This window comes from Pagrus pagrus (assembly GCF_965226575.1).
Source record: "Pagrus pagrus genome assembly, chromosome: 20".
Classification (NCBI taxonomy): Eukaryota; Metazoa; Chordata; class Actinopteri; order Spariformes; family Sparidae; genus Pagrus; species Pagrus pagrus.
In genome coordinates this window covers 670,024-681,902 of record NC_140207.1, presented here as the reverse complement: position 1 = coordinate 681,902, position 11,879 = coordinate 670,024, and the positions used below count along the sequence as shown (strand labels likewise).

The 11,879-nt window shown below is 44.4% G+C and overlaps 1 protein-coding gene across 1 annotated transcript; it reads left to right on the top strand.

The window, feature by feature from the left end:
* Positions 1 to 2,437: 2,437 nt before the first annotated feature.
* Positions 2,438 to 3,212, top strand: LOC311249796 (uncharacterized protein; the record flags this gene model as incomplete). The annotated part of the gene is made up of 3 exons (XM_084341112.1): positions 2,438 to 2,632; positions 2,765 to 2,905; positions 2,994 to 3,212. The coding sequence occupies 3 exons, from the start codon at positions 2,438 to 2,440 to the stop codon at positions 3,210 to 3,212; spliced, it is 555 nt and encodes a 184-aa protein (XP_084197238.1).
* Between the last annotated feature and the right edge of the window lie 8,667 nt (positions 3,213 to 11,879).

The following is an 11,879-nucleotide window of genomic DNA, read 5'->3' as shown; positions in this document are numbered from 1 at the left end:
GCAGAGGCAGCTGAAGCAGCTGCAGCTGAGGCAGCTGAAGCAGCTGAAGCAGCGGCAGCTGCTGCAGAGGCAGCTGAAGCAGAGGCAGCTGCAGCTGAAGCAGAGGCAGCTGCAGCTGAAGCAGAGGCAGCTGAAGCAGCTGCAGAGGCAGCTGAAGCAGAGGCAGCTGAAGCAGCTGCAGAGGCAGCTGAAGCAGAGGCAGCTGAAGCTGAAGCAGCTGCAGCAGCTGCAGAGGCAGCTGAAGCTGAAGCAGCTGCAGCAGCTGCAGAGGCAGCTGAAGCAGAGGCAGCTGCAGCAGCTGCAGAGGCAGCTGCAGAGGCTACTGAAGCTGAAGCAGCAGCTGCAGAGGCTACAGGTGCGTGTCTGCTTTTTTCATATCGCATCGTATTCAGATGCTGTTTTACTCTGTTACAGTCATAACGTTCATAATGTAAGTTTTCTATTTCAGTGTTTGACATAAAGGCCCACTGTGCGTTGTGTGTGGCAGCAGATCCACCCGAGCCAGGACCTGTCACAATTGACTGGCTAAGGTGACTTTTTAATTGTGTGTTAATCGTGAGTCTGAAAGTCATTTTTGAATTGTTTCTTTCAAAAAACACCCTCCACTGTCATTCACAGCCTGCATCAAAATTGCAAAAGTAGATAAAATGCACTGGGGTTGATCCGATTGTGACCCCAGTGAACCTCACCACATACAAACTAGGTAAAATCTCAAAATGAATGCCTGTTATCAGCGGTCAGTGGGAGAATAAACAGCAGCAAAGCAACCATTGTGCAAATGTGCTGCTGCTGCTGCACCCCCACTTCCAATGTGGATGTTTGTGTTTGCTGGTGGATTGATATGATTCTTTGGACATTTAGTGATTTTAGTTTAAAGCAGACAATCGACATCTGATGGGAAACGAGGGTAAAGAGAGATGATGGATGGTGTGAAGCAACATTCAGCAGACAAACAGCTCTCAATGGTTCAACGGTCTGGTGCAGGGGCACTTTATTATTTTTAAAAAAGATGATAAACATTGTTCAAGATTTCAGAGATTATTACATTTTGGTGCGCCAAATTGTTGGCATATGCAAAATACTGTAAACATTCCTTCACTGTCCATCACTTTCTCTTTGGATTCCAATTATCTGCAACAATAGTTATGGGGACAGTTATAGTGAGGAAGACCTTTCCTACTGCTGATAGGGAAACACTACAAAAACAATTAAGAGGCGGCGAAATAGGGCTGAACTTATTTAAGAGAAGGAACCGTTGCATATTAAGTTGTTCTGAAGCCTACATATAGAGCGATAAGAATACCTTTTATGGTCAGATGTTTGACTGAAATTCTGTCTTATCCAGCAACGGTGTCCCATTTTTCCTTTTACAGATCAATGTGACGTGTGTGACCGTTGGTTCCACGTTTGTTGCCTTAAGTGGACCAGGGTGCAGTTTCTGCGGGAGAGGAAGAGGGACTGGGTTTGCACTCTCTGCTAACCCTTAAGAGGTCCTTAAAAAAACTCACACTCGTGGTCCTACAGCCAAAAAATGTCACCTTCCCAAAAACTGCTGTAAAAATGTTATATATTAATATTTGTTTCCACTTTAAATTAGTCAATCTTTTAAAGCTACTTCAGCCTGAAATATACATATCAAATATTGATCATATTTTTTTGTTTTTTAACCCTTTAAAGGCCAGTATGTTTGCATAGATCCTCTGTTCTTTATTTTAAAAAGTCAAAAATAATTTCCATAAAATACATTTCAACGGGTATTTGATTAGTATTAGTATTATTATTAGGCCCTGAGATGGGTCAATGATTGGCAGCAACATTGATTTTGATGCCTTGTTTGTTTGTTTTTTTGCAGTGTCAGATTTTACGCTCTGGAGTCGCCTTTAAATTTCAAATTTCAACTGTTGACATTGCCTCGTTTGGTGTCATTTTTTTCAGCACAACCTCACCTGTATGGATTTACAGTTATTTTTCAATTTTGACATACTGTACTAACACATTGGACCGAAAAATGTTCCTGTCCACCACAAGACAGAGGGGCACATCACAGGCCTGACACTTCCAGGGTGTGTCACTCCTCCTGTTGTCCACCTGAAGGCAGCGCTTGCACTTCAGTCTGCCTTTGGTGGCTCTTTGGCCAGCGTCTGTGTCTGTGGTGATGGGCACAGGAATGTGATCAGCCCTCCTGCTCTGGGGAACACCTGCTTTGTCCATGCCACAAAGCTGAGACACCAGCTCCACCACGAAGTCCTTGTGTGTCATGGGCTGCACCTGCTTGGCATTGCTCATCTCACGGTGCAGGATGAAGCAGTTTGTTGTTGCAATGTCCAGGAAGTGCAGCAACACGGTCCGGTACCAGCGAGCAGTTTCTCTGTGGGTGGAGTAGTACTGGATGAGCTGGTCTGACGGGTCGACCCCACCCATGCTCTTGTTGTAGGCCATGATTGGTGTGGGACAGGGGATGTCTCTCACAGCCCAGCGTCCATCTCCATCCTTCACTCTTCTCTGCACCGTCTCACCTGAAAATGCAGGATGGATGGTGGAGCACACAGACACCTCCCGTGTATCCATCCACTTCACAAACACCAGTGGCCCCTCTCTGATCCACCTCACTGATCCTCTTCCACATTTTTTGGTGAGAGCATTTGCCCTCCCTCTGGGGCACCCTCTCCTGTAGGTGCCACATTGTTACAGTCTGTCAGTGTCTGTGGCAGATACTGGGGCTGCGTGTTTGTTTTTGTGGCGTGTTTTTTGGTTTGTGTTGCAGAGGTGCATGGAGAAGCTGGGCGGAGCCGGCCACCGGAGCAGCCGAGACCCACACACCTGCAGCAGGTTGGAGAATCAGCGCCTGCTCATAAGCCCTGCTCTCGGCGTTACCCGCTGCCAGATGATTTCGTCTCCCGACGTGGTATATGGCCCAGGCCAGACCTAAAACTCTAAACTACTTGTGATTGTTCTCTAGTGGATTTTCGAACTGATTTGTGTTTCTCTCATAGCCAGCTGCTACCGGCACCGCCGCCCAGCTCCCTGCACCTCTTCAGCCCGCTCGCCTGCTCAGTATCTCCTGGAGGATCCGGCCCTCACTCCCGTGCTCTCAGCTCCGCGACGAGGAGTCGGCCCTGGACTCTGTCACCTGCTTCTATCCTGCCACATTAATAAAGTACCTTGTATCTCACTTCCTGCCTCCGCCTCCGCTTCTGGGTTCACCCACCTAAGGCTCAGCCTAACACACATGCTCCGAACTTCATGCTGGCCAGGTCCATGAACAGTTTGGGGCTGGTGTAGAAATTGTCCATGTAGATATGGTACCCAGTAGGCATGGGCCGGTATGAGATACGACGGTATGATAAGCTTAGGCGAAAATATCACGGTTTCACGGTATTATGATTACAGCTCTAAAATGTGTATTTTAAATGTCTGTAGTTAAAAACAAAAAAAGGAAAAAACATTTCTATTGAACAGTCTTTTATTTTGAAACAATATATAACATGATGGATATTAGAAAATATGTATTTGAAATAAAAAACAAAATAAATTACTGAATTATTTCTAAATAAATGCAGTCCTTTTAACTGAAGATAAACCTGCAACTCAAGTCACAACATAAATGAATTATTTTTAGTGAAAAAGAAACAACACCACAAAATGCAAATAAATGCAATCACTGAACCTGTGGCTCAAGATCAGAACATAAATAAATGAAAAAAGTAAGACACTTCTAAGATAAAAAATAAATAAATGCAGGCAGGAGATTAAAACTGAATCTCAACATTTTTTGGACTTGCTCACTGAGCCTACTACACATTTCTCTCAGTCCAAGTTATGATGCAGGAATGTGAGCATGTTCACTTTCCCTGGGTTTAGCTTGGAGTGGTGAGGTGAGAGGATGTGTCCACTAGAACTGAGCACCCTCTCTGAGGGCACACTGGTGGCTGGGATGCAGAGAAATGTTCTCGCTACACTGCTAAGGAGAGGTAACTCTTCCACCATGCCAGTGGGTCAGCATCAGAGGATATGGGAGCACAAGACAAATACTGTTTAATCTCCATTTTCACTTTCTTTTGGGGAGGCGTCTTCGGCTTCAACTCTTTGATGTTTTGCTGATGTAATTTTTTCCAGCAAAGAAGACAGAGATTTGTCTTTCTTCTTTGTGGCAGCAGAGGGGGCGGTGGTGGTGGAAGTGCTGGTGCCCTGTTCTTGATCAGCAGTGGCTGCAGGTGATTCTTGAGGTGGCAGTAAGGTTGTGTGACCTGCCAGGTTCACAGCCTCCTCCTCAGCAGACCTGATGATGTCATCCTTGTTTTGACTAAAGTTGTCCTTGAAACGGGGATCAGTGAAGCAAGCGATGTCAATCACCTTCTTGACTGTCTCACAGGAGTAACGCTGTTGCAGATCATCCATCATTACCTTTTTCATGTGTTTTGTTAGGGCATCATCTCCCTCATTCTCATTCAGTAGGTTAGTGATGTGTTCCATAACAGGCTTCAGAGAGGAGAGGGTGGTCTTTGTTTCAGAGCCAAGTAAATCTGTGAAGTCATTGAATGGCCCCAGGAGTTGGCAGACCCTCTCCAAAGTTTGCACATCATTGTCCTTTGGCATTAAATGCCATAAGCTCCTGTCTGCTGCAAGAACTGCACAACATGCTTGTTGCTGTTCGAGAAATCTCTCAATCATTTTGAAAGTGGACCCCCATCTTGTCACTACATCATGAATGAGTGATTTTTCAGGAATTTCCAGGGTTGCCTGCTGCTTCTTCAGTTCTCTCTCTTCCAGCTGCGAGAGAAACCTTGTACAAGATGCCTGCACGCTCGTACAGCTGTGTCAACCTTTTGAATTTTGAGTGCTTTGGCTACAGCTAGGTTAAGGTTATGGCCAAAACATCCAAGCCAAACATAGGGTTGGTCATGAAATGCTTTTTCCATATTCGCTGCGTTGTCTGTTGTGATGGTAGACAATTTGCCATCTGTGATGTTCCACTCCTGCAGCATGTTTTCAAAAAACTCTAAGATGTGCTCAGCTGCGTGGTCCTCTGGGAAAAACATAGTTTCTAGACAGAAGGACTTTAGCTCCCACTCTGGAGAGAGGAAATGCACTGGGAAGCTGATGTATGGTTCACCACTACCACCACTGCTAGTCCACAAATCAGTTGTTGCAGAAAACCACACCCCTTTTGCCACCTGTTTCTGCTGCACATGAGCCTTGACCTCGGAGTACATCTAAGGGATTTCATTCTTTGAGAAGAATTTTCTTGATGGCACTTTTGTAAAGTGGCACTGCTGTCTTCATCAATTTCAGAAACCCAGGTTTCTCCACAGCTTGAAAGGGCATCATGTCTTTGGCAATGAAATATGCCACAGCTTTGTTCAGGTCTTTAGCATGCTTTGATGTGGGTGCATAGGCGACTTGTTTCTCAAATGATTGTTGAAGTGTAGGCTGACCTTCAGCTTTTGAGGTAGATGCCCTGTTGCTGCCAGAGCTACTGCTGTCCTAAAAAGAAAAAATAAGACAGACATGTGAATTTAACCTGAATTTGTAATGACACAGCAGGTTATACAAGCTAAACTTAATTGTAGCATTAAAGTAAAATAAAACATTACACATGTGCTTCTCTTCTTCACCTCATGTTAGAGAAACTAGCTGGTGTTATCAATCTTAGCAATAAAGATTGATGAAAGAGGCAGATATGGTAGATGTGGCAACTAGCATGCTAAGATGGATCTATATTAGCATGCTAGTTAGCATATCTGCCTCAGTAAAAAAAAAAAAAGTTACTACCAGAGATATAGAAAAGATAAGATATGGCAACTACCATCTGCCTCAGTGACAAGCTCATTTCACTAACGTCAGACGCTAATACGCTTGTTCATTTCAAGACATTAACTTTACCTTGAATTTGGCATACAGCGACGGGTGGTGCTCCCGTCGATGCGCCATCATATTTGACGTATTGCCTCTTCGGGCTGCCACTGTCCGCAAGCACGTTTTGCACGTCGGGCGACCTTCTTCCTCCGAGCCGTGGCCGTCTGGCTTTTTGCAGTAGCCGAAATATTCCCACACAGCCGACTTGGTCCTTTTGGACGGGGGGAAAAGTTCGGGGGGCTCGCCTCCTTCAGCCATCATGCTGCCTGTCACTCACAGCAACCGCAGGTGCACTTAACGCTGCAGCTGCACGCAGCGTGAGGGACCTCTTGTGACGAGACGTCGCATTAAAAAACAAACAAAAAAACCCCAAAACGCTCATACCGCAGGAACGGTATGACGGAAAATTTTAGTGGTTTTGAAACCTTGACTTTTTCATACCATGGTATACCTTGAAACCGGTAACCGGCCCATGCCTAGTACCCAGTGCCAAGACAGGATGGCTGAGTGAGGTCCATGACAACATCATAAGACAGCCCATGCTCACTTGCAGTTACAGCCTTCCCTGTGTAAATGCTGAACCTGATGTTGTAGCCACTGCTCGACTCAGCCAATACAAAAAACCTTTTTGGACAATATGTAGTAATAACTCAGCGGCGACAGCCCGACACCTACAGGAAAAAAACCCACAGAGAATCACCCGTCCCAGTGTTTCCCATTAATTACTGAGACCGTGGCGGGCCCGCCACAGTCTCATAACGAACCCAAAATGTTTTTATGCTGCTCACAATAACGTAAGGTTGTGTTTTGCGCCGTTGATTCAGCAAAGTATCTCTAACTCCGGTCAGCCGGTACTGTAATGTTTCTGGTGCAGGACAACAGCAGGACTTAAAAAATTAAAGCCTTAATGTCTGAGAGCAAAACCAGCGGAAACAAACGACTCATCTCTGTTTCTGTGCTCCGGTGCTGAGTGCAGTGAAGTCGGCTGGACTCATTTGGACCCAGACCGCGGTGCTGAAAGTCTCAGGAAATGTACAATTAAATGAAACGCAATGAAAAACAAGTAGTAAACACAACACAATGTCAGAAAAAAGTAGTTGGTTATAATTTCTTAGAGCACATGGCGATGTCTTCAAATGTCATATTTTGTCTGATGAATGGTCCAAAGTCCAAATATATTCAGTTTGCTATCACGTATGGTATGACACAAAAGCTTAAAATCATCTGATTTGAGAAGCTACAACAAATACATGTTGGCATTTTTCCTTATTTGGTTATCAAAATAGTTGCTGATTGATTTTCTGATAGTCACGTGCATGCGAAATTCTTGTACAGGTGAAGAGACTTTTAAAAAAAAAAAGATATAAGAAAGAAAGTGAGGTGTTCTTATTCTCTCAAAGCCTCTTTTATGAGAGATTTGCTCTCTTTAACTGCGAATCTGGGATATGTCTGGGATTGTAATTGGGATGGATGGATATACTATGTGCCTAGAAAGAGCCATGTATCTACTTGCACACAGAAATTCTAGTGTCAAAACGCTCCAAAAAGCGTAATTTGCATATTAAAATCACTAAAATTTTCTCCGGACCCCCCCACTTTGCTTTGCTTTCGGACCTTGTCACCTTTTTCACTCTCAGGAGTTTGCAGGTCTGTTGTTATTGACCAAATCATTGAAATTGTAGTTGATATGCAGCATTTTTAACAAAGTAACTGATGATCAAATTTATTTTTTATTTTTTGTGAACTGCTCTTATTATTAAAAACCTTGAAATTGTCATTCCAGCTCCTTGATGTGATACGTGATTGATACTCTCAAAGTGCACCAGATTAATTCATTAAGATTGCAAAATCCCCCCGCATAAAAAAATTTCAGGCACAGGACTTTTCCCTGCTTCAAGCCCTGTAATAAGCAATATTTGGCCTATAAACAATTGCTTCAATCATCATTTGCATAGTTTTCATCAATTCGTGAGAAAAAAAAATTGTCATTTTAACATTATGTAATGCTGCCATATGCTGTTGCTAATGTAGTTTTTGCTTTACCTGTCGTACTCGGCCAAAAAGCAAAAGGCACTGGTGTTGGCTACTCCTGGTGTGTACTGGGATGGGGTTCGACTCCCTGCGGTGCCTTGCTCATTGGTTCGGTATTAACATGAAAGGCCAACTTACAGTGAAATGTGCCGTACGTGCACGCCTCAGTCGCAGGGCAGACACAGCGTGCACGTCGACGTCTTGCCAACTGGGCTTTGTTGAACATTGTGTGATGGGGCTGACTAACACTGCCTGTGTCCACTAGGTGGCACTAGAGATCACCCATCAATTATACAGTGGTGGAGGAATTAAGCCTAGAAGTTGTCTTTTATAGGGCTGGGACTTTAATGCGTTAATCTCAGTTGGAAGAAGCTTGAGCTGACCACAGATGAAATTTGTTTTCCAAATTGAAAAGAACTATCGAGGCGCACTCCCAGACTTTTCACAGAATTGAGCATATTTGAGGAGATAGGCCCAAGGATAGGTTCATCCCCCAATGGCAGCGGGGAGCCAAACACAATAACTTCTGTCTTGCTCTCATTTAAATTTTAAAAAGTTTGAGGACAGCCACAACTTAACTTAAGTCCAGACAATCAAGCAGAGGTTTCAATGCACCTTTGCTTTTGATTTTTAAGGGCATGTATATCTGAGCATCATCAGCAAAGCAGTGGAACGAGATTATGCTTTTCAAATATAGAGCCTAGGGGCAACATATATAATGAAAATAGGGTGGGGCCCAGAACCGGACCCTGGGGGACACCACATACGAGCGGACCATGTCCAGATGAAAAATCTCCCAGGCGAATTGAAAAAGTCCTGTCCGTCAGGTAGGAGTTAAACCATTTTAGAGCAGTACCCCTGATCCCAACATAGCTCTCCAAGCGGGACAGGAGGATATTGTGGTCGACTGTGTCGAAAGCAGCCGTTAAGTCGAGGAGAACAAGGACTGTCGAGTGACCAGAGTCGACTGCTAAGATCAAATCATTAAAAATCTTTAAGAGCTGGCTCAGTGCTATGAAGCCGTTCAAAACCAGATTTAAATTTTTCATGGATACCATGTTGATCTAAAAAATCTTGAAGCTGCGATGAAACAACTTTCTCCAGGACTTTGGACAGAAAGGGAAATTTGGAAATGGGCCTAAAGTTGGAGAGTACAGTGGGATCAAGATTTGTTTTCTTTGGGTTTGGGTTCTACAACAGCATGTTTAAAATGAGCAGGAACACAACCAGACACAAGACACGTATTCATCAGTGAAAGGATTGATGTCCCCACAGTGTGGAAAACCTCCTCCAACAGGCGAGAGGGAATGTTGTCAGAAGGGCAGTTAGTAGGGCGGAGATGATGGACAACTCCCTGTAGAGCTGCCAGTGAGACGGGCTCAAGATGATCCAACACTGCTGGGCACATAGACACCGTATGGGGGTCAAGATCAGTGGAACTGGCCAACGAGGATCTGAGGATATTTTCTCAGCAAAAAATCTTAAGAATCTATCACAAGATGGACGAAGGTGTGACTATGGCTGCCTCGCACGGATTGGCCAAAGAATTAAAGGCACTGAACAATACCCAAATCAAATCAAATTTTATTTGTATAGCCCAAATTCACAAATCACAGTTTGCCTCAGAGGGCTTTACAATCTGTACAGAGACGACACCCTCTGTCCTTCGACCCTCGATTCGAGTGAGGAAAAACTTGCCCCAAAAAAGGCCCTTTTAACAGGGAAAAAATGCGGAAGAAACCTCAGGGAGAGCCACAGAGGAGGGATCCCTCTCCCAGGACGGACAGACGTGCAATAGATGTCGCATGTACAGAGCAGATCAACGAGATCACAATGTATTCAATTATAAGCGATGGTTGACAGGAGTGAAAGTACACAAAGATGTATTACAGCAATAATGATGAAATGCACATGGAAATGTGATTACTAGTGATAGCAGTAGTAATGATCAATGGCAAGGATGGTATGTAGCAATGCAGTACGATAATAGTAGTGGAACGTATGTAACAGAGATGTGACTAATATTAGCGACAGTAGTGGTGGGTGTCAGGCAGGGTCATGGCAGTAGGTGCATCCACGATCAGGCAGGGCCATAGCAGTAGGCGCATCCACGATCAGGCAGGGCCATAGCAGTGGGCGCATCCACGATCAGGCAGGGCCATAGCAGTGGGCGCATCCACGATCCACGACCCGGGCGCGGCCAGGATCCATGGGAGCCTGTAGGACTAGAAAGCACAAGGACTCCGGGGAAGAAGCAAGTCAGTGACATGCAGAGATGGGGCATGTATACAGGCATAATGTATACAGATGGAGAGGAGAGGAGAGGGGAGGAGAGAGAAGCTCAGTGTGTCATTGTCCCCCGGACTAGGCCTATAGCAGCATAACTAAGAGCTGGTCCAGGACAGGCCTGGGCCTGTCCTGGACCAGCCCTAACTATAAGCTCTATCGAAGAGGAAGGTCTTAAGTCTACTCTTAAAGGTAGAGAGGGTGTCCGCCTCCCGGACCAAAACAGGAAGATGGTTCCACAGAAGAGGAGCTTGATAACTGAAGGCTCTGGCTCCCATTCTACTTTTGGAGACTTTAGGAACTACAAGTAATCCTGCGTTCTGGGAGCGTAATGCTCTAGTTGGGTGATAGGGTAATATGAGCTCCTGGAGATATGATGGTGCCTGACCATTAACAGCTTTGTAAGTGAGGAGAAGGATTTTAAACTCTATTCTTGATTTTACAGGGAGCCAGTGCAGAGAGGCCAGTACAGGAGTAATATGATCTCTTTTCTTAGTTCCTGTCAGTACACGTGCTGCAGCATTCTGGACCAGCTGGAGACTCTTTAGAGACTTGTTAGGGCAGCCTGATAATAGAGAATTACAGTAGTCCAGTCTGGAAGTAACAAATGCATGGACTAGCTTTTCTGCGTCTTTTTGAGACAGGATGGGCCTGATTTTTGCAATGTTACGTAGATGAAAAAATGCAGACCTTGAAATTTGTTTTATGTGGGAGTTGAAGGACATATCTTGATCAAAGATGACTCCCAGATTCCTGACGGTGGTGCTGGAGGCCAAGTTAATGCCATCCAAACTCGCTATATCATTAGATAATGCATCTCTAAGGTGTTTAGGACCAAGTACTATAACTTCGGTTTTATCTGAGTTTAACAGCAGAAAATTGCAGGTCATCCAGGTCTTAATGTCCTTGAGACATGCATGGAGTTTAGTAAGCTGATTAGTTTCATTTGGCTTTATTGATAGGTATAACTGTGTATCATCTGCATAACAATGAAAGTTTATGGAGTGTTTCCGAATTATATTTCCTAGAGGGAGCATATATAAGGTGAATAGTATGGGTCCAAGCACGGAGCCTTGAGGAACACCATGACTAACCTTGGTATACAGGGATGACTCATCATTAACATGTACAAACTGAAATCGATCCGATAAATAGGACTTAAACCAGTTTAATGCGGGTCCTTTAATGCCAATTAAGTGTTCCAGTCTCTGTAGTAGAATGTGATGATCAATGGTATCAAATGCAGCACTAAGATCTAGTAAGACCAGGACAGAGACAAGTCCTTTGTCAGAAGCGATTAGGAGGTCATTTGTAACTTTCACCAGTGCCGTCTCTGTGCTATGATGTGCTCTAAAACCTGATTGAAAATCCTCATATAAACTATTTTTATGAAGAAAGTCACATAGCTGGTTGGTGACTGCTTTCTCAAGGATCTTGGAGAGGAAAGGGAGGTTGGATATAGGTCTATAGTTGGCTAAAGTTTCTGGATCAAGATTAGGCTTTTTAAGGAGCGGTCTAATTACAGCTAGTTTAAAGGATTGTGGTACGTATCCTGTTAATAGAGACAGGTTGATCATTTCTAGTAAAGATGTGCTAATTAAAGGTAAAGTTTCTTTCAGCAACCTAGTTGGGATGGGGTCTAGGAGACAAGTTGTTGGTCTAGATGAAGAAACCATCGAAGTTAGTTGGTGGAGGTCGATGGGAGG